Genomic DNA, 24,660 nt, shown 5'->3' with positions numbered 1-24,660 from the left:
AAAATACAATAAAGTATGATAATGGTCCTTAAAAAGAGTGTCACAATATAATAATAGTTTGCACAACTTTTATCCAAAGAACTCAAAATGCTTTACTAATGTTAGCTCATTCATCATACCCAGCTGTGATGGAGGAAGAGCAGATCTGCTGAAGTAGGGCAAGAAGGACTTAGTCAGCAATGTTATGCTGAGGTTTTGAAAGCCAAATGTGAGGCCGGAGAGCAAAAACACAGAAGCAGCAAAAGAAGGAACCAAAAAGGAGTCTTGCTATTCTATGCAGCACTAAGAAAGATATTATCAAAATACTAAGTCTAATATCTGGCTCACATTTGTGATTTCTGTTAAGAACTTGTAGAAAAAAACAAGGAAGAGTAGACACTATAATTTTAGTTTGAAAAATTGAAAAGAAATATAGAGATCATTTATTAAGATTTGTTGGTTGACTGAATGAAATGAAATATTATTCCATTAAAGATGGCTCCACAATTAGATTCACTGCCACAAGTACTTATTCAATAAAAACTATGTATCAGGGAATATGCTAAGGTTAGGATACAAATAAAATTATAAAATGATCTTCTGTAAGTTTTCAGTATAATAGGAATCTCTTAGTCCTGTAGTCCCTATGCCTCTTTTATATAAATGCTGCAAATACATCACAAAGAAACACTAGAGATTGAGAGACAGTAAGAGAGTATAAATAATATATTTAAAAAATGTACAAGGATAACCATAATTTAGTTTAAGTATGCCTCATTGAAATATAGACAATTCCTATCATAATATTTAAAGCATGTCATCATTGTGTCCATCAGAATGCTTGGAAATGCTCTGTCCAACACATTGGCCTCAGTATTCTTTGATTAATTTGTTATTAAGAACCTTTCATTTAAAATTCCTATTTAGCCATTATTTCAATAGCCACAATCTAGAACTCATTATCACCAATAACCTAACCAACTCCCAAATCTCCATTCAGATCACCACCTTCTGTACTTCCAATTCAATTTATTCTATTGCTTTACCTTCGACAATTTTTCTACCTCATAAGGACATCCAGTTCATTAATTCCACTCCCTGTCCACTGTTCACCCCTTTTCCACATAAGCTAAGTCAGAGTTCTTGATCTATCTCTAAGATGACCAACTTATAAACACATCATGGTCTACATATGTCCATCAGTTCTATTTTCTGCATCACTTTGAGCTCAGCTCCTGTAAGTCTTTCAAGATCTCTCTTTGTTCCAGCAATACTGGCATTCTTTTGTTTCTGCAACTCACCATCTATGTTCCCACTTCAGAAACTTTTATATGGGTAGTTATCTCTTTCTGCCAAGGCCTATGCTCAACTACTCTTTTGTCACTCTGCTTTCTTACTTTTTTTTCATGGCATCTACTACTTCTTGAAATTATTTCATGCATTAATTCATTTTCTGCCTACTGGGTGTCTATAATATCCATGAATACTAAGGTTTTATTTTATTTGCTACTCTATGACAAAAACTTGTAATTCTGTAATTCTGCCTGGAACACTGAAGATTTAATATATAGGTGTTGAAGGAAAAATGAAAGGAATGAGGGAAAGAAAGGAAGGAAAGCAATATCATTTGCCTCTTTTATGAATTAAATGAACTTAGGGATATTTGGGCTTAGCATGAAATAAAAACTTTTTGAAAAATTAGAATATTTCCAAGAAGACTAGAGTTAAGAACAGAGGAGAAATAACACCTCTTTATATCATCTTAGATACAACTACCTTGTAAATCCCTTTAACCCCATTCTTACAGCAATCTAAAACTGTTTTATCTAACACTAGCCGCATGTAGCTATTCAAATTTAATCTAAATTAATTACAACAGAATAAAATTAATCTTCAGTCACAGTCACATCAGATGCTCAATGGCTGCATATAGCTAGCAGCTATATTACTGAATAGTATTGAGTACAGAAAATTTTCTTCACCTCAGAAAGTTCTGCTCAACAACATTGCTCTCGATTCTGTTGCTTTAAATTTTAAAACCATATTATCTGATCCCTAATATAGTAAGATTAATTTAAAATTAGATAGATAGTGATTGAAATAGTGATACATATTTCAGATATAAATAATGTCTTCTCTTTCATTGAGTTTACAATTTATCATTATTTATATTGATTTTTTGTCTTGAGATAAAGACAATGAGTATAACACAGTATAATACCCCCATGAAAGGGATGCTTAAGTGCTTTCTTGTTTTCGGGCTGAAGAGAAAGTAGCAGAAGTAATGGAAATAAAGAGTAGAGACAAGGGAAAATATATACATCTAGCCACCCATCCACGTATCTGTTCACCCACTCATTGTACGAGTTCTTATTGAATGTGTTATAGTTCATTTACTGTGCTTTGGTACCTCACATTGAAATCGGATGAAACCATAATGTCTAAGTTCATAAAATTCATAATTTAATATGAAATACTGACATATAAAATAATGATGAAAGCAGTTCAATAATTGGTTAAAAAAGTGCTATGAAAGCAAAGAAAAAAAAATCATCTGCCAAGGGAGATGAAAAAAATATTTGAGTGGTGTCTTAAAAAATACAAGAAGCAATGTATTAGACTGAAGACTGGAGAGGGAATTTTTAACCAAAGGGACCATCTTTGCAAAGGCAGCCTTTGCTTGCTTAAGGACTAGTAGTCTTGGGGGTCACTTTGAAGGTACCTGGAGGGAAAGATAGGAGTGGAGATTAGGAAGATAGGTTGGGCCAGACTGCACAGAGTTTTGGAGACTATGTTAAAGGATCTGGATCTGAATCTTCTTCTTCATACAGAGGGCAGGGGTCACAACTCAGATGACACTCGTGGAAAGAAGAACAGCTGCAGAATGAACAAAAACGGGGAGTGCGTGGTGCTGGAAGCCCCCCTTTGGGAATCCTGGGAAACAGGAATGGAATAGGAAATTTGGGGCTTCAAAAGAGAGCACATTGGTTCCTCTTCAATCACGAATGCAGATTCACTCTAAGGAGAAGACTTAAAGAAAACATCAATCTGGGAGATTGTTTTCTCTTAGACTATCCTGATCGGTGATGTACATCTTGCTTAAATAGTTTTTCCTCCAGCTATGCTTGACAGAAAGCCCTGCTTCTTTCTACTCTCTGAGATACGCATACAAAACTGGGGGCGGGGGCGGGGGGAACCTTCCATCTGTTCTTTATTACCAGCAATTCCTTGACTAGCATACAAAGTTTATCATTACAAAACTTATCATCTGAGTAACACAAGTAAAATGTGCATTCCAAAGACTACTGGTAATCAATTAAGCAATGTATGTTTTCAAAAGAAAAAAGTATTTTTAAAACATTTGAAACAATTTTATACTCTAAAATGAATTGTAACCTGCTAGATTTATTTCAGCTTGCAATAAAACCCCACATTAAAAAAAAAAAAAACCCGTATTTTCACTGAAATCATGTTCCCCAGCTTTTAATAGATATCAAAATTTAAGAACCAGGTACAGACACATTTTTTAAATTCAGTGCATGAATTAGCATTACAGGTAAAGATTAGAAAGTAAATTTGCCTTATAAAGATTTTATTTTAGTAGGTTCAAGGTGTGGCCTGATGTGGCCTAATTATAAAGCTCCAAAGATGGTCCTTGTGAACAACCACAGGAATACAGGAGGACCTAGAATTGCAACAAGGATCTTTCTGTTTTCCCCTCCTTTTCTTTCACTTCTTCCTCCTTTTCTACTTCAGTAAAGGGAAAAAGATATTATGACTTCAAAATGAAATGTCTTTTTTTTTTTTTTTTTAAGATTTATTCATTCATTTTAGAGAAAGAGAGCATGGGGAGGGGATGAGGAAGAGGGAGAGAGAGAATTTCAGTAGACTCTGTGCCGAGCATGGAGCCCAATATGGGGCTCCATCCCATGACACGTAGATCACGACCTAAGTAGGAACCAAGAGTTGGACGCTTAACCAACTGAGCCACCTAGGCGCCCCAAAATAAAACGTCTTCTTAATGTTTGTCCTGATGTTCATTAAGTGTCTCAGACACTTGATTTAATTCTTTTATTATGTATTGGTGCATTTATACATAATTTGATAGAATCATGGAACTGAGAGGTGAGGCTAAAGATGGGGATTAGCATCTCTGTCACCTGATGACTTAGCAAAGCTGTGGTTGTACATTATCTGGTATAGATAGACCCCCAGGTGGATAAAACCTGTAAAAAAAATCTGTCATATCTGTCTTATCACTATTAAAACAATTATTTATTTCATAAGCCGAGCTGAAGGAGAGAACACAGGAGGAAGCAACAATAAAACAAAAAAAAAAATCGACAAGAATATTTATTGTTTCCCTCGGCTGTGGTCTTCTTATAAATACAATGGAAGAATTGAGCCAATCAAGTGTTGCCTTTACTATCAACAGATTCTTTACACTTTCTAGAAAATCTTTATCAGCTTTTAGAAGTGTACAAGGTACAAGAGGTGGAATCGACTGTAAACTATGGATTGACAGATGCTTCAGTCCTCTTCATGAATAGTCACCATGACAGGGATTGCCTGTGGTTTTTCAAATCTGTGGCTCTTAATATAAAAATGCCAGATGATTGCTCTCTGGCCAAATGCATTTTAGGCACAAAAGTTCTAAACATAAACATCAGCTCTATTAAGTTCCTGGCAGTCTCCTTAAGGCTGGCAAAATATTAGACATTATTAAGCAGCACTTAATACCAAATTATTGATAATGGCAACAATCATGGAAATTATTTTCCTTCTGGTAAGTTTGTTTCATATGATTAAACATAAGAACTTATGAGACAGATATTTTGAAAGAAAGAAAGGAAACTGAATCAATGACAGTACTTAGGTATGGAATGACAAGAGGTGAGTACATAAAGATACCAACAATAATGAAACACATTATCTTTGAAAAACAGACACTTTTCTTTAAACTCATAAGCTATTGAAGAAAAGATACATTATTTGAAATTTTAATGAGGCATATTAATGACATTTTACCTTACTCAGTAGATAATGTGTTAATAATATGATTACTTTAATAGGAGGGTCAGTTGAACATATGAACAGATTTCGATGGTCTTTAACAAATGCATGTATAAAGGGGTCATGGATGCCTTTAAAGACAAGCTAAGGCTTAGCTGATGCTTAATGTTTATATCCTAGAGGACGACCGTCATGCCTTCTCTTAGGAGGCAGTGAGGTACAGTAGAAAAAATGCAGGCTCTAAGTTCAGATTCATGGCTGAGTTTGAAACCTGGCTTTGTCACTTTTCCAGCACTGGCCTTGGCTAGGTTGAGAGTCAAGAGGAGTCCAGAAACTCCTCTTATTAATAAGACCCTCACTCCTTTAACACCCCAAACTCACTGTCTCACCATCCATGTGGCCAGATCCATGAGGACTGGTCTCACAGGTGCTTTGTCCTCACTCACCATCACTCCAGTGGGAAGCCTGGGACTCCCACATAATTCATCCTACATGCCTGGACTTACTCCCTAGCTGGCTGTACGGGCAGGGAGATATTCTTTATGCTTCCTTCTAGCTTTAATATTCCTAGAAGCATTTATCACCATGTGGCAATGTAGTTTAATATTTCAGTAACTTAGTTTTCCTTATTAAATTTTTACTTCTAAAATTTAAGTACCCCATAAAATACAAGCTACATGACTGGGGAATTTTGTCTATTTTGTTCACCACTGTATCTCCAGGGACTACAAATGTGCTAGGCACTTACTCTACCTTCATTTTCTTGCACTGTTTCTCCCAGAACAATACTTGGGACCTCTGTTGATGAGAACACTGGATGAGATGGTGTATGTGCTAACTTAACACTCTTTCCCCAACCTTGACACACACACACACACATGCACGCATGCACACATGCAAGCACACACAATCAGGGGAAAAAAAAATCAAGACTTCTCTGAGTTAAATTAAAACAAAACAAAACTAATTTGATCTAGAAATATAGTCTGTATTATTGTAGAAATAAATCAAGTCAGGCAAAGAATACAAAACTTGAAATTTGATCTTTCTTTGAATAAGTTTTTACATCTCACAATTTTTCTTACCATTCAGTTGGAATGTTCAGTGTGCTGATTATGTTCATTTAATTCAGACATTTGAGAAGAGTGGAGAGAGTGTTCCTCAGCTGATCTCTGCTCTTCTGTTTAGTTGTACTACGAAGTTGCCACCATTGGCCATGCAAATGTAAAATCAGTATAAAACAAGAGTCTTTTCTGTTCATTTTAAAATTCCATATCAGATACTTAAAGAGGTAAGAATTATAAACCCTAACACACTAAGTAAGTATAATTTGTTATTATTAGGTTTTGATTGCTTTTCATTATCTCCTTTGGTGTTTAACTTGAACAAATATCAACTGTATGTGTAAAAGAATCGAAAATAATGTAGACCTATTTTTTTTCTCATAAACTATCCACTAAAAGATTGTGCTTTCAGTACCCTGAGGTCCATTAATAGCCACTTTAGGTCCCCATAGGGAAAATATGTATGTGGCTATAAGCATGGAATCCAAACAAAATATTATTTTACAGAATTTTATAGAATTCCTTATTGAAGTGAGTTGGGTTGAATAAATACATATTTGACTTTTATAGGAATGAACTATAGGGAAATATTTTTAAAAATAATATTCATTAAACTATTTATTAAAATTATTTATTAAACTATTAAATATTTGTTAAACTGTGGGATAACTTCATTGGTTAATTTTAGAACTCATCATTTATGTCTTAAGAAATTAGTAGAATGGAGAAAATATTCTATATAGAATTGACCTTTTTTTTTTTTTTTTTGAGCGAGAGAGAAAATGAGAGAGAGAGAGTGAGAACCTCAAGCAGGCCTCATGCCTAGTGCAGAGTCCAATGTGGGACTTGATCTCATGACCCTGAGATCACGACCTGAGCTGAAATCAAGAGTCAAATGCTTAACCAACTGAGCTACCCATGTACCTTTAGCATTGCATTTTAATTTTTTTTAACTGTTGCTCTACAACTGTGAATTGTAGAACATTTCACTCCTTTTTAAAATAAATTTGCTTTTATCATGTCATCTTTCTTATGCATCACTTATTATCAATACAATTTATTGTTTAACATATTTGATATTCTGTAATTCTCCTATTCAAATATGTGTTTATTTTCACTCCACCATTCCATCTCCACATATTTCCATTTAAACATTTTAAAAATAATATAAATAAAAGGCAACTCATGCAATAACTTCAGACTGAAAGTGGAATCCATTTAGAAATAAGCAGTAATAGGGGCACCTGGCTGGCTCAGTTAGAAGAGCATATGACTCTTGTTCTTGGGGTCATGAGTTCAAGCCCCATGTTTGGTGTAGATATTAATTAAAAAATAATAAACTTTAAAAAATATTAAAAAAAGAAAGAGCAATAATAAATCACTATCTAAAAAGTACAATGCAATTTGACCAAAGCAGTGTGGTCAGATTTATATGTACTCAAATTGCAGTCATCACAATGAAGAATGGTTGAAAATAAATATATATATATTATTTTTTCACTCAAGAAGCTAAAAAAGAAAGCAAAAAATTAAAATCTAAAGATAATGAAAGATTTCTTAAAGAAAAATAAATTCCAGAAATTAGTGAAAGGAATAAGCTCTTTTCTTTGAAAACACCATGAAAATAACAAATATTAATGCAAATGATTCAGAAAATAAAAGTGAGAAAATAAAAAAGAAGTATTACAAAAAGACATATATTATAGATTTAGAGAAGATTAAACAAATATGAGAAAGGGCTTTCAGTTTTAGTTTTGACATCCTTAGAAGTTCTTACTCCCTCTTACTAAAATAAAATAAAACCAAAATAAATGGAGAGATTCTGTGTACATGGACAGAAGATAAAACAATCTGTCAAGATGTCAGTTCTTCCCCATTTGATCTATAGATCCAAGTCAATCCAAATAAAAATCATAGCAAGTTATTTTATGGATATTGACAAACTGATTCTAAGTTTACATGGAGAGGAAAAAGACCCACAAGAGGCAACACAATAAAGCTGGAGGACTGGTGCTACCCGACTTCAAAACTTATTATAAAGCTGCAGTAATCAAGGCAGTGTGGTGTTGATGTGAGAACAGACAGATAGGCCAGTGATATAAAACAGGGAACCCAGAGACAGACCTTTACAGATATAGTCATATGATCTTTGATAAAGGAGTAAGGACAATACAATGGAGAAAAAAGTCTCTTGGACAAATGGTGCTGGAACAATTGGACATGCATATGCAAAGAAAATTGACATAGTCACAGCCTTTAGCCCTTCACAAAAATTAACTCAAGATATTTCATAGACAAAAAAAAATATTTCATAGACCTAAATATAAAACATAGACTACAAACTCCTACAAGATTACATAGGAAAAATCTAGATGACCTTGGGTATGCCAATGCTTTTCTTAGATACAAAACCAAAGACACAACTTAGGAAAGGAATAGTTGAGAAAGGAGGCTTCATTAAAATTTAAAACTTCTGCTCTGCAAAAGAAAATGTCAGAAGAATGAGTAGACAGTCACTGACTGGAAGAAAATACTTGCAAAATACACATTTGATAAATAACTTTTATCTGAAAGATACAAGGGAGTCTTAAAACTCAACAATAGGAAAGCAAGCAACTTGATTAAAAATGGACCCAAAACCTTAAAAGACACCTCAATAAAGAATATACACAGGTGACAAACATATGAAAAGATGTTCCACATCATACATCATCAGGAAAACGCAAATTAAAACAACATGATGTCACTACACACCTATTAGAATGGCCAAAATCCAGAACACTGACAACAGAAAATAAATACTGGTGAGCATATGGGACACAATAACTCTCATGCATCGCTCTTGGGAATGCAAAACAGTATAGCCACTTTGAAAGACAGTTTGGTAGATTCTTATAAAACTAAAAATATCCTTACCATATAATCTAGTAATCACACCCCTTGGTATTTACCCAAAGGAGTTGAAAACATGTCCACAAAAAACCTGGATGTTTATAGCAGCTTTATTCATAATTGCCAAAACTTGGAAACAACCAAGATGTCTTTCAGTAGGTGAATGGATAAATAAACTGTGATACTTTCAGCCAATGGAATATTATTCAGCACCAAAAAGAAACAAGCTGTCGAGCAATTAAAAAGATGTGGACAAACCTTAAATGCATATTACTAACTGAATGAAGACAATCTAAAAAGGCTGTAGTATTGTAATACTACAACATATGTCATTCCTGAAAAGGCAACACCATGGAGGTGATACAAAGTTCAGTGATTGTTTCAGAGAGAGAGAGAGAGAGAAGAGATAAATAGGGAAAGCATAGTGAATTTTTAGGGCAGTGATAATACTCTGTATGATATTATAGTGATGAATATATGTCATTATATATTTTTCTAAACCCACCAAATATACCATAATAAAAATGAATCCTAAAATAAATCATGACTTGGGGTGATTATGATGTAGGTTCACTCTTGGTGCCCTTCTGGTGAGTGATGCTAATAAGGTGGAGGCTGGCATGTGCGGAGGCAGAGAGCTTATGGAAAATCTCTGTACTTTCCTTTCAGCTTGTGGTAAACCTAAAACTGCTCTAAAAAATAGTTTTACAAAATTAAATGGTTGTACAGAAATAAACCCTTGCATATATGATCAGTGATTTTTGACAAGGGTGCCAAGATCATTTAAAAATAAAGGATATAAAAAAATAAAAATAAAGGATAGTCTTTTCAACAAATGGTGCTGGGAAAAATTGACATCCATGTGCAAAGAATGAAGTTGAGCCAATACCTAACACTGTACATAAAAATTAACTAAAAATGGGCCAAAGACCTTTAAGACCTAAAACTATTAAACTTAGAAGAAAACAAAAGTAAAAGCTCCACAATATTAGATTTGGCAGTTATTTCTTGGATATGACACCAAAGGCACAGGTAACTAAAAAAACATAAATTAGACTTCACGAAAATTTAAAAATTTTGTGCATCAAAATACACTATGAGCAAAGTAGAAAGACAAATAAAATATTTGTAAATCATATATCCGATAAGACATTAATATCCAAAATATATAGAAAATCCCCCAAAATCAACACCAAACCACCTGATTCAAAAATAGGCAAATGATTTGAATAGACATTTCTCCAAAGAAGATATACAAATGACTAACAAACATGCAAATATGCTCAACATCATTAATCCTTAGGGAAATGCAAATTAAAACAATACTACAATACCTCCTCATACCTATTAGGAAGGTTACCAGCAAAAAAACAAAAAAGAATCCCAAGTGTTGAAAATGTGGAGAAATTGGAACACTTGTGCACTGTTGGTGAGAATATAAAATGGTATAGCCACCACGGAAAACAGTATGAAGATTCCTCAAAAAATTAAAAAATAGAAATACCGTATGATCCAGCAATTTTACTTGTCAGTATATACTTAAGGAATTGAAAATGGGGTCTCAAAGAGCTAGTTGTACATCTATGTTCATAGCAGCATTATTTAAAACAGCTATAAATGTGAAAGCTACCCAGCCATGAATGAATATGTAAAATGGGATATAGACATAAAATAAAATGTTATTCAGCCTTAAAAAGAAGGATATATGCTACATATGCTACAACATGGGTGAGCTTGGAAGACATTATACTAAGTGAAATAAACTAGACACAAAAAAGATAAGTGCTACGTGTTTCTACTTAAGTGAGATACTTAGAGTATCTCCAAACAAACCAAACCAACTGTAGAGACAGAAAATAGAATGGTGGTTGCCAAGGGCTGGGAGGAAGGGGGAAATGGGGATTTCTTGTTTAATAGATAGAGAGTTGCAGTTTTACAAGATGAAAATTTTTTGGAGATGGATGGTGGTATTGGTAGTACTGACTGTGTTTAAAACCACTAAACCATACACTTAAAAATAGGGAAGATGGAAGATTTTATGTTTGTGTATTTTGTCACAATAAAAAAAATTAAAAAAAAAAGGAAGGCTAAAGTGTCTATATTAATTTCAGACAAAGCAGATTTCAGGACAAAAAAATTATCAGGAATAAAATAGGGCATTACATAAAGCCTAAAGTTAAAAGAATAAGGAAATAATAAAAATTGGAGTAGAAATCAATAAAATTGAAAACAAAACAATGGAGCTCTTTAGTTCTTTAAAAAGATTTTCAAATGCTTTTTCTTAGAAGAAAGAGGGAGAAAGAAATAACACAAATTATCAATATCATAAATGAAAGTAATCATCAGTACTGATCCTGGGGTAATTAAAAAGGGATAATAAAGGAATGCTAAGGGCGCCTGGGTGGCTCAGTGGATTAAAGCCTCTGCCTTCGGCTCAGGTCATGGTCCCAGGATCCTGGGATCGAGCCCCGCATCAGGCTCTGTGCTCAGCAGGGAGCCTGCTTCCCTCTCTCTGTCTGTCTCTCTGCCTACTTGTGATCTCTCTCTGCCAAATAAGTAAATAAAATCTTTAAAAAAAAAAAAAGGAATGCTAACAATTTTACGCCTATAATTTGAAAATTTAGATGAAATGAAGAAATTCCTGGAAAGTACAAATGAAACTCACACAATGAGAAATAGATAAACTGAATAACATTTTATCTATTAAAGAAATTGAATCAATAATTAATAACCAGCAAAATATGAATTTTCATCAATGAATTCTGCCAAACATATAAGGAAGCAAAAATATCAATTCTCTATAACTTTTCCAGAAAATAGAAGCAGAGAGAATATTTTCTATTTCATTCTATGAGGTGAGAATTATTCTAATACAAAACCAAACCAAACAAACCAAACCAAAACAAACAAAAAACTACATTACAGGAAAGAATACATACCAAGGTACATCTCTTATGAACATAAACAGAGAAACTGTGATCAAAATATTAGAAAATTGAATCCATTAAAAATTATTTCAGTTATGCAAGGCTGGTTCAACATTCAAAATCAAATTCAGTTGATCTGAATTTGATTCAGATCAACAGGCTAAAGAAGAAAACCTTCCACATCAACAGGCTAAAGAAGAAAAACCATACATAATCACAGAACTGGCACAGAAAAAAATTGACAACATACAATGTATGCTCATGATATATGTATGTATTTAAAAAACAACTCCAGGGGAGCCTGGCAGGCTCAGTTGTTAGAGCATGCAACTCTTGATCCAGGGCTTGTTAGTTTGAGCCCCATGCTGGGTGTAGAGATTACTTAAAAAAATATTGGGGCACCTGGGTGGCTCAGGCAGTTAATTGTCTGCCTTCAGCTCAGTTCAAGATCCTAGCGTCCTGGGACTGAGCCCCTCAGTGAGCTCCTTGAGCCTGACTGTCCCTCTTCCTTTGCCAGTCCTCCTGCTTGTGATCTCACAGAAGCAGTATTGGTAGAAGTTCCTAAATTTGATAAGAAATACCTACAAAAAACCCCCTTTTAAATAGCATCATACTTAATAGTGAAAAAGTAGATGCATTACGTCAAAATCAAGGGGAAAACATTCACTACAAGGACTACTAAGGTTAGGGCATAAAAGTTCTCCTTCACTACTCCGATTCAATATAGTACTAGAAATCCTTGCCAGATAAATAAGAAAAGGTAATAAAAAGTATATGGATCAGAAATAAATGAACACAATTGTCTGTATTCGTAGATGACAAGATTATCTATGAAGAAAATCCCAAGGAAATGACCAAAGTCCTATAAGTGAGGATAGAAGGTCACTGGATAAAAGATTAATATATAAAACTCAATTTCCAATGTTACAGCAGTTAACAATCAGAATTTGAAATTTCTAAAAAACCAATACTATATATTGTATGATTCCAACTATATAACATTTTGGACAAGAAAAAACTATGAGATAATAAACAGATCAGTGGTTGCCATAAGTTTCAGAACACGAGAGGGTTGGATAGGAAGCACACAAAAGTGTTTGTGAGGTGATGAAACTATTCTGTGTGATATAATAATGGTGAATACAGGACCGTAAGCATTTGTTAAAACTTATAAAACTTTACAGCACAAAAAGCGAACCAAATGCTATGCAAATTAAAAAAAATAATTTAGGAAGTCAGAAGTTCTCAGGATAGAATTCAGAATGTAACAAAAAAATATAAATGTATTATAAATGTTGAAACAACCTCACTGAGGGAGATTAGGAAGTAAGATGCTGACCTAAGCATCTTTGCAATGAGTAGAGAGGCAAAAAGAACCTTACATAAGTTTCATACTCCAGTTGACAAAGTTATTTCCTACGGATGTACAGATTTACAATTCTAAAACCACTACACATGACTATTACAATTGAACAAAAAAGTAAATATATAGTGGGAACCAGATTTCTAACTCTTGAGTGAAGTATTACAGATAAACAAGAAGAGAAGGTCACAAGTCATATGGTAATGGATTAGAGTTGGAAATATCATCATGAACTCATATTTAGCTTAACAGAAGAATACACAGAAATATTTATAGACATATGTATACACGCAGGTTAGTATATGAGTATATATCTCTTTGCCTTGTCATCTGAGAGGGTGTAGAAGTAATGATAGTCCAGTAGGAACAGTATGCCTGGTATCCAAATCTTAGTTTCTAAAACCACTCTTCAATGAATAGAACCAGGGATCCTTAGAGAAATGGTTAAATCTAAGACTGGGCAGGAAATACACAAAATGTTCCAGGAGCACCTTACAGTGCTAGGAAAAAAACCTCAACACAACAAACAAAAATAATCCCCGCCAAAACCACAATAACAGGAGTGCTTCAAAGGTACACAGGGGTCAAGTGAAAGAGGTCCAAATGGCCAAAGTTTGAATGATTTGAGCAGCATAATTAATAAAGTAGTATTGGACCCTTGTGCACTGTTGGTGGGCATGCAAACTGGTGCAGGCACTGTGGAAGAGAGTATGGAGGTTCCTAAAAAAATTAAATACAGCAGTACCCTACAATCCAGTAAGGGCACCACCAGTATTTATTTACCCAAAGAATACAAAAATCTTAATTTGAAAGGATATATGCTCCCCTATGTTTACTGCCAAAGTATGGAAGCAGCCTAAGTGTCCATCACTGGATGAATGGATAAAGAAGATGTGGTATATACAGAATGGAATATTATTCAGCCACAAAAAATGAAATCATGCCATTTGCAACAAATGAATGGAGCTAGAGAGTATAATACTAAGCGGAATATGTCAGTTAGAGAAAGACAAATACCATATGATTTCACTCGTATGTGGAATTTAAGAAACAAAGCAAAGAAGCAAGGGAAAAGAGATGAACCCAAAACACTCTTAAGCATAGAAAACAAACAGATAATTACCAGAGGGGAGGTGAGTAGGGGAAAGGGTGAAATACGTGAAGGGGATTAAGAGTAAACCTATCTAGATGAGCACTAAGTAGTATATGGAATTGTGGGTGTACTATATTGTACTATATTGTACACCCAGAACTAATGTAACACCGTATGTTAACTACATAGGAATTAAAAAAAAACAAATAAAGCAATATTGCATTATAAACCAAATTATAAATAAATATTCACCAGTCCATATTGATAAATAAAAATGGGCTAAATAAATAAATAATTAATTAAATAATTAAATGTAAGAGTAAGTAAATTTCCCATTTAGAATAACTTCTAATAGTTTATGTATATACTCTGCCCTTAAGAAAGTGGAATATTATTCGCCAGTCCTTAGTCATGGGCTATGCTTAGTGATTATCCTTCAAACAGAAAAGTATGGAATGAGGAGAAAATAAAGTAACTTTATAGTGGAGAAGCCTGACAAACACTACCTCAATCCAGGTGATTAGCATTAACATTAAGAGTGATAAGATATATTGATAGTAGATATGATGCAAAAATAATGGCACTTTATGTCTGTGAACTACCTCTCCCAAAAGCTTACCCTAATCTAATCATGAGATAATCAGGAAAATCTCAACTGAGAGATATGCTCTAAGATACCTTACCAATGCTCCTCAAAATCGTGAAGTTTATCAAAAACAAGGAAAGCCTAAGAAACCTTTTTTAAAAAAAACCAAGAGCAAATTGGGGCACCCAGGTGGCTCAGTTGGTTGGGCATCAGATTCTTGGTTTTAGCTCAGGTCATGATCTCATGAGTCATGGGATCAAGTTCCACATCATGTAGGGCTCCACACTCAGCGGGGAGTCTGCCTGAAGGATCTCTCCCTCTGCCCTATCCCCCCCCACTGCCTCTTTAAAAATAAATAAATGTCGTCTTTTTTTATTTTTCCAAAAGAGTAGACTAGAGGATGCTACAAGTAAATGGTATGCTGGATGAAAAGAGTATATTGGGTAAAAAGTAGGAAAATTTGAATAAAGTGTGTGTTTTATTTAGTACTTATTAATAATACTGTATCAATGGGACGCCTGGGTGGCTCAGTTGGTTAAGCAGCTGCCTTCGGCTCAGGTCATGATCCCGGCGTCCTGGGATCGAGTCCCACATCGGGCTCCTTGCTCGGCAGGAAGCCTGCTTCTCCCTCTGCCTGCCACTCTGTCTGCTTGTGCTCACTCTCGCTCCTCTCTCTCTCTCTCTCTCTCTCTCTCAGAAATAAATAAATAAATAAATCTTTAAAAAAAAAATAATACTGTATCAATATTGGTTCATTAATTGTGACAAACATAGCATAGTAATGACAAATATTAATAATAGGAAACTGGGTATGGGATATATGGAATTATCTGTATAATCTTTGCAATCATTTTGTATCTAAAATTGTTCTGAAATTAAAAATTAAAAAGGTTTATTGAAAAGAAAAAGGGAACTACATATATATATATGTATATATATATATATAATGTGAAAATTTTTTGGAATCTTCTGGGGATTTTGTTTTTACATGCTGGTGTTTGGATCTCAACCCCACTCAATTCCATCAGAAACTCTAAGGTATAATTTCGGCTCTGGCATCGGACTTTATTTTTTTAAGCTTTTCAGTATAATGAACTATTGAATTAGATGAACTGAATGATTGTAATACTCATAAAGAAGTAGAAATCTGAAGTATTTTAATACCAAAGAAAGCAAAGAATCAAACACAATGGTTTACTTGTGAAACCTAAGAAGACTTCGGGTAACAATAATGCCTAGATTGTTTAAACTTCCTTAAAATAGAGAATACATTTTTTTTTTTAAGTTTTCTTACTCTTGCCAAGAGGTAAACAAAACCCGATAATCCAAAATTAGCTAGGGGATCACAAAAATAGCCACCATAACAATAAATAACAGTCCAATTTCACCTATAGACAGGCTACAATGTGTTAAAAATAATAATACATCAGGACAAAGTAGTTTTTATCCAGGAAATGATCTTACCGGTCAACACAAGGATATTTGTTACTGTAACTGACTTTACTAATAATAGTGTAACCAGATAAATCTAGGGAGATAAGTGTTCCAGTGTTTGTATAAAACCTTGGTCATATTAGCAAATATAACTACATAGTAATTAAAAATTGCTTTGAATTGACAAAAATGTATGTCAAATGTAAAAATACACTCAATGCATAATAACACTTCCAGAAAATACTTTCCAGATGTTTCTTCTACATATTTATCACACCCCCACTAATTGCCTCAAAAATGTTTTCCCTCCCAAACCACCTTTCCCCACACTTGCCCTGTACGTATGCACTTTTATTTTTTACCCTGTCAGCTTTCAATTACTTTTTTCTTTATTTGAACATTAGTGCTCTGTGCTTTCTAAAGTAGATATTTTGGGTCTTAGCTTTTCCAAATCTATTTTTCCTAGAACAATGTGCACAAAAGGCCAAGGGGCTGATAACGCAGCACAGAATTCATGACAAAGAGTGGGAAGAAGGGGAAGCTGGAAGGTTCCAAAGTATCCTTCAGGGGTGAGAGAGAAAGTCAAGGAAGCTACCTATCTTGAGTGGACATATATATATATTTTTTAAGATTTTATTTATTTTATTTGACAGACAGAGATCACAAGTAGGCAGAGGCAGACAGAGAGAGAGGAAGGGAAGCAGGCTCCCTGCTGAGCAGAGAGCCTGATGCGGGGCTTGATCCCAGGACCCTGAGATCATGACCTGAGCCGAAGGCACAATTGGTTAATGGATAAGAACCTTATGGTTATGTTGATATATTCCAAAAAAGCATTTAGTAAAATTCAAAGCCTTTTCTAGCATTTCTTAGCTGTTATTGAAGAACACTTCTCAAACTCAGCGTAGATTTATTTTACTCAACAAAATGAAATTCATTGTCTTTTTCTCAACTACTAATTTGATTTGAATACTTTTTTAATCATTACGATTTTTTTTAGGGAATCAGATATACTGGTTGACTAGTCTCTAATGAACAAATAAAAATTTGTCTCCAGTCTGGACTTACTGATTTAGAATCTTTGATGGATGGGGCCTGAGCATCTTTGGTTTTAAACAGTCCCCGCTGATTCGGATGTACACACGGAATATACTAGGGAAGACAGACAACTACACGATTAATTTCAGTGTGAGGCAGACTGAGACCAGGACCCTGGAAATCTATGAGAAGTACTATGGAGACACAAAGGTGGGAGACATTGATTCTGACTGAGAAGCCTTCTAAAGAGAAGATATATTACAAAGTCTGTGAAGGATAAACACAAACTAATAAGGACCATTATTCTATACCTCACTTAGGAGAAGGAAAAGAGCTTCCTTTGAACTGCCTCTTACAGGATAAACCTGTAGATATTTGAAGACAGACTTCTTACCTTTTTCTAAGAAAAATGTTTCAGTTTCTTGATGTTGAAGAACATTTAAACATTAAGCTTGCCCAGTCCTGATACTGTAGTACCAGAGGTCTAATATTAACCATTAAGTTTCTAATGTTTTGACAGAATTGGTAGAAACTAAGAAAAGAAACTAAGAAAAAATAGTGTCCACCTTCTGCTTGTTCTAACATTATTTCCTCTATGCAAAAGAGTCCCTAAAGTCCATATATTAGCATAATGGCTCCTCCCTGTAGTTGTTTTACTTTTTTGTCTCAACACTATCTGGAAGCATCTTTGAGATGATTAAAGCCCCTCTATGAATCCGCATGTATACTAGAAAAGGCAAGAATATATGGTTTTCTTTCTGATATATATAAAAAAAACTAGTGGAATGAATATATATATGTATATATATAATCTATATATATATTTATATATAAAAATATATATAAAATATATAAATATAAAAATAAATATATATAAATATAAATAATAAATATAAATATATATACAAGTAAATAAATCTAGTGGAATGAATATATATATGTATATAAAAAAATCTAGTGGAACGAATATATATATGTATATATACATATATACACATATATACATATACATATATGTATATGTATATATACGCATATATAAAATATATATATAAATATAAAAATAAATATATATAAATATAAATAATAAATATAAATATATATATAAGTAAATAAATCTAGTGGAATGAATATATATATGTATATAAAAAATCTAGTGGAATGAATATATATATGTATATATACGTATATATACACGTATATATACATATACATATATATGTATATGTATATACATACACATATATACACGTATATATAAAAATATATATAAATATAAAAATAAATATATATAAATATAAATAATAAATATAAATATATATATAAATAAATCTAGTGGAATGAATATATATGTATATAAAAAATCTAGTGGAACGAATATATATGTATATACACATATATACACACACATATATACATATATGTGTATATATACGAATATATATGTATATACACATATATACGAATATATATACGTATATATACATATATACGTATATATAAATATATATGTACGTATATACACATATATACGTATATATAAATATATATGTATATACACATATACATATATATGTGTATATACACATATACATACACATATATATACACACATATATATGTGTATACACACACATATATATATGTGTATATATATGTGTATGTATATGTGTATATACACATATATATGTATATGTGTATATACACATATATATGTATATGTGTATATATACATATGTATATGTGTATATATATATGTGTGTGTATATATATGTGTATGTATATGTGTATATACATATATATTCGTTCCACTAGATTTTTTTATATACATATATATATTCATTCCACTAGATTTATTTATATATATAATATTATATATATTTATATATATTAATATATATATTATATATATTTATATATAATATATAACATATTATATATATTATCTATCTATCTATAGATATAGATATAGAGATATATATATATCTCTGTCTCCTGGGTTGGGGGATATATATCCCCCAACCCAGGATTCTCTTCTTTTAAATGAGATGTCATTGACGCAACATGTTAGTTTCAGGTATGCAACTACAGAGAGTAACAGGAATCACCCACGTCAAGCATGAAACGTCAAGCAGTGACACAAGAACCAAAGGCGTTGCAGCTATGACCAGATACTGAAATGAGCGCCAGCAGACGGCACCCTCAGAATGATGATGAGCAGAAAAAGGAGAGTTCTGCAAAGACCCAAGACAGATTAAATCCCTTTAAAAAAGGAAGATTTTTGCAGCAAGCTATCAGACTTTCAAGACACTGACCCTTTCACGTTTGACCACATCAAAAAGGCAGCCGCCGCTGAAGCTCTGCGGGACTGATCTCTGAACAGAACAGAGGTCCTGCACTGCTTGGACATAATAAGCAGCACTCGCTGAGGGTTGACCCCATAGACGGAGGCCTTTACTGAACTGCGTGCTCACAGACTGACTTCATCTTTGGTGTCTTAACTTCCTACTCCTTGTACTATCTTTCTTGCTGTGTAACTTTTCTTGTGCTTTGTTTTGTGTGGTGAGTAAGAGGCAAAGTTAAACAAAGAGTGAAATGTCACTGAGTTTGGAATCCCGAAACTGCTTTATAATTACGTTAACCTTGCTTTACGATTGAATAAAGCTGGCCTTGTGGAAAGACACAACTCGTGTGTGTGCCTTCCTAGTGTGCTCATGACAACAACATAATACTTTGATATTTATATACATTGAGAAATGATCATGACAATAATCAGGGTAACATCTGTCACCATATATAGTTACAAAAATTTTTTCCTTGTGATGAGAGCTTTTAAGATTTACTTTCTTAGCAACTTTCAAATATGTAATACAGTATTATCTGTTATTGTCACCATAATGTATGTTCTATTGGCTTTTATTAAAGAAATATTTTAATGTTTTGCAGAAAGAATGAAATCTTCCATGTGTGATGATGGAAAACTTATCTCTTTTGGGGAAAAATACAGAATCTTACTTCATACTATATTCACAAATATATGCTGGATGGGTTACTATTAAAATAAAAATGTAATCGAGGTATATATAATAAATACAGTAAACTATGATAAACTATACATAGTTTACTATACAGTAAACTATGATAAAAATAGTAACAAAATGCAAAACTAAATAAAATAGAGGTAAAGATGGAGAACATTTTTGTAAATTTGCCCTGTACAAAACCCATCTAAGGAACACAAAATCTCTGATGCCTTAAGGGGAAGGACAGGCAGGTTCATATCAAGTCAACAATAATGAAATCAGAATGATGAAGGGAAAATTAGAAAGATAAAAAAGAAATAACAAGCTTGAAGAAAATAGTTATAGCTTATCAAAAACACATTAGGAATGTTGCTATCAATTGTTTTAAAAAGGCAAAAAAATTAGAAAAATATGTAAAGAATAGAAGCAGAAAAATTAAAATACAAATGTTGAATAAATCTATGAAAGCTTCAACCTCAATATTAATAATGGGATTGCACACTAAACAAGAAAGAGTTGCCATTTTTACTTATTAAGGGCACAAAAGTCAAAATGAATTGGCAAGGCATGTAGACACAGGCAGTCTCATCAAAGAAACAATTTGGTGTTTATCTCAGTTTAAAAATACGTATAGTCTTTGACCCAATAATTCAACTTCTAGGCACGTTTTATACATGTGCACAAATATCAATATATATCTGAGAATAGCAAAAAGTTGGAAACAGTTCAAATTTTCAGGGTTTTTAGCAAGGGAAATTTCTACTTATAATGGTTGGTTTTAGGTATCAACTTGACTGGCCATGGGGTGCCCAGATTGAACATAACTTTTGGATGTGTCTGCGAGAGTGTTTGCAGATATGATCAGCATTTGGATCAGTGGGCTCAATAAAGCAGACTCCCCTCCCCAATGTGAGTGGGCATCATCCAAACAACTAGAGGTATGAACGGAACAAAAGTGGGGGGCAGGGAGCTCGACCCTCTTTTCCTATCTCACTGTTTGAGCTAACATCTCATCTCATCTTCTGCCTTTAGGCTGGGATATACACCTTCGACCCCTGCAGTTCCCAGCCTTGGAAGCCAAACTAAATTCTACCACCAGCTTTCCTGGTCTCCAGCTTGTCAATGGCCGATCACAAGACTTGTCAGCCTCCATATTTGCATAAGCCAATTCCTCATAATAACTCTCCTTCTGTATATATGTTCTCCTATTGGTTCTGTTTCTCGGGAGAACCCTGACTTTCACACCACTCAACTAGAGACTACATTCCTCAGCCTTTCTTAAACCTACAGGTACTCTCGTAACTCAATTCTAGCCAATCGGATGTAAATAAGCACTGACAGGGACAATTCTAGGTACACCTTTAAAGAGAAGCTGCTCACTCGTCACTTCCTCTGTCCCCTTCTTCTCTTCCTGTGGGCCACACCTAACATGATGGAGAGGAACCAGTTCCTCTTGTATAAATGGGAAAATCACTCTAGGGGATGGCAACAAAATAAATGAAATCTGGGCTCCTGAAAACTGTCTTGAGGAGAGCCACCTAACTCTCCTGGGACTGCTGTGTGAGACAAAAATATATTTTCCTTCTGGTTTAAGCCAGTGGTCATCACTTCCGGTTTGTGAAGGTAACAAGATACTCCAACCAACACAGTAAATATACACACACTGAGCATGTGACACTGAAATGTGAAAACATGCCATTTAGACACTTTTATCAGAATTCGAATACAAGTTCATAGTCAAAACCCACAAATCAACATTCTGACATCTCCAAAATTCTGAGAAAGACACATAACCGAAGCAACATTTGGCTCAGTGCCACTTTCTTTCTCACTGACCTCCAAAGTAAGAGCCATCTGTCAGCTTCATTTCTTTACTGGATTTTGTGATGACACCAGCAACTCCATGTTGAATGAAATACATTTTTTTACCCACAGCTCCTTCTCGTATGATATAATCTCCAGGTTGAAACACCTCAAATCTCAACTTGCTCAGCATGGCGGTCACGAAATTGGGATCTGCATTAGCAAACAGCGGCATGGTAGCCACTAGTTTCCGACAATTGAAGTTGACGATCTCCTAAAGATGGCAAGGGCAGACAAATATGAGGAGAGGTATTAATCATAGCAGGAAGAAGAGCACATGCCTACATTAAAATCTACACATAGCCCAATACTGCAATTTAAGTTCAGAACCAAAGACACATAAATTCGAATAATCTGCGTATCTCTTCAAAACCAGAAATTATGTTTTATTTTTGTGTTGGAACTTTGTATTCCCAGCACCTAGCACAGTATAGGCATATATTAAACATTAAGTAAATGTGAATTAAATATATATGTCTTACCTTTTATAACTTCCCAATCCCTTTACTATACTTCATATAAAATTAGAACTCAAATGTGGAAGAGTTCTAGTCTCCGCTTTATCTTGTTTTATGAAGAAAAGAAGTCACACTACCTCCTGTTAACTATAATATTACTGCTTTTGTGCCCCATTGTGTTGAATAATCTAACTTGCGCGTACTGACCAGAATTCTGAAACAAAAGTCCAGCTGCCAGACAAGCATTTTAACGTTTTTTTTTCTTAATGTTACTCACATTAAAGTGAGGACAATGGGGTGTGCAAGAAAGGTTATACAAAGAAGGCTCTAATCTAACTATAATCTATAATTGTAAATTCAATCTGTTTCTGGGCTAGATCAGAAAATCACTCTTTTTAAACCTTCTGGGCTTTAGACTGGAGGGACTACAGTTTCCTTTTCCTGAATTGTTTGTTTGTCTTATTTCTGGAGCCTGGCCAATTCTGAATTAAACTTAAGCATTTGATTTCATTCTGTAGATGTGGGCAAGATTAGACATAGTGTTATCTCTTTGGACTAAAATGGAGATATGGGAACAACCATTTTTTTTTTTAAGATTTTATTTATTTATTTGAGAGGAAGAGAGAAAAGGCAAGCACACAGGCACCGGGGAGGGGCAGAGGGAGAAGAAGACTCGTGCCTGAGCAGGGCGCCTGCCATGGGGCTGGAGCCTGATATGGGCTTGATCTCAGGGTCCTGAAATCATGACCTGGACCAAACGCAGACGCTTAACCGAGTGAACCACCCAGGTGACACTGGAACCAACCATTTTTAATCTTGCAAGTTACATATGTAAAGAGATAAATAGTAGGAACCTAAATTTTACCACAATGCCATTTCTCTAAAATTTGTTCTCCAGTGAGCCCTAAAGAAAAAGGGTTAACCCTGAATTTGTGATCTCTTTTATGAGACATAGATACTGAAGGAAATCCTGCTAAAAGGTGGGAAAAGGGCAAAAAAAATTGGAGGTATTAACGAAAGCTGAGATCTGAATTCTTGCTTTGGAAAAATATGTTATATAAACTAATAGATAAAATAGTTAATAGATAAAATAGATAATAAATAGATAAAAAAGTTTCCTCAGTTTTGGTTCATGAAATGACCTGACCTTATTTTGGAATAGGTAAGAAAATTCTAGCTAATACCGGGGCACAAAATTTGGGGTCCGCCATGGAAAAGAAGGTATTTCAACTTTAATAGTATTTTGTCAGTTCAGCAGGGCAAAGAAGAGTCTCCAATGGTGGGGTTTCACGGAGGATGGTAAAATATTAAACAGTCAGCTGTAATAAGCAGTAAGCGAACATAGCAACAAAAACAAGAGAAAGATATTACATGTGGTACCTTGTGTAGCATCATCCAAGCCCAAATAATGTTCAGCTGACTCCATGGGGGGCTGTACCGAGGACAACGTGTGGTTAATTTTAACTGGTGCTGGTGAGCATTGGTGGGGATGGGACTACAGTAAGATAGAGCAGGTGGTACAAGCTGAGTAAATACGTAGGCAGGTAGAGAAGGTGGAAGGAAGGCGGGAAGGGAAGAAGAAAGGGAGGAAGATGGAGTTTGAGCAGTGGAAAAAAGTGCTCATAAAGGCTAGTTTTGTTCCCATTGGGAGATACTTACTTAAAACTCCTAGAAAGCTCTCTCAAGCAAACAGCTTGAGAAACAAGCCTCTGGTGTATAAAAATGTGTTTTTTATTATTCAAAATCTTTCTATACAAAAACTTCACGAAGATAAAAGGTGAACCACTCAAGGTACTCAAGGTAACCACATGAGTTGAAAGAAGACAGAGAGGTCATTAAAAGGACCAGATTGATTGTTTGAGTTAATGATTTCACATGCAAAATGGCAAAGAAGAATACCGTGGAGGAAAGTGAACATAAGTCAAGATGC

General features: G+C 34.1%; 1 protein-coding gene across 1 annotated transcript in view; it reads right to left on the bottom strand.

Moving 5' to 3' along the window:
* The window catches only part of HCN1 (hyperpolarization activated cyclic nucleotide gated potassium channel 1), a gene marked incomplete at its 5' end in the record, with an annotated part of 390,251 nt that overhangs the window by 29,181 nt on the left and 336,410 nt on the right, over positions 1-24,660 (bottom strand). Inside the window, one exon of the mRNA XM_080804646.1 lies at positions 22,246-22,486. Within this exon, the coding sequence (XP_080660772.1) occupies positions 22,246-22,486 (241 nt within the window). The remainder of the gene's footprint in view (positions 1-22,245; positions 22,487-24,660) is intronic.

Source organism: Martes martes, assembly GCF_963455335.1.
Source record: "Martes martes genome assembly, chromosome: 5".
Lineage (NCBI taxonomy): Eukaryota > Metazoa > Chordata > Mammalia > Carnivora > Mustelidae > Martes > Martes martes.
The sequence above is the reverse complement of the archived record's forward strand: the minus strand, read 5'-3'. Positions and strand labels throughout refer to the sequence as shown.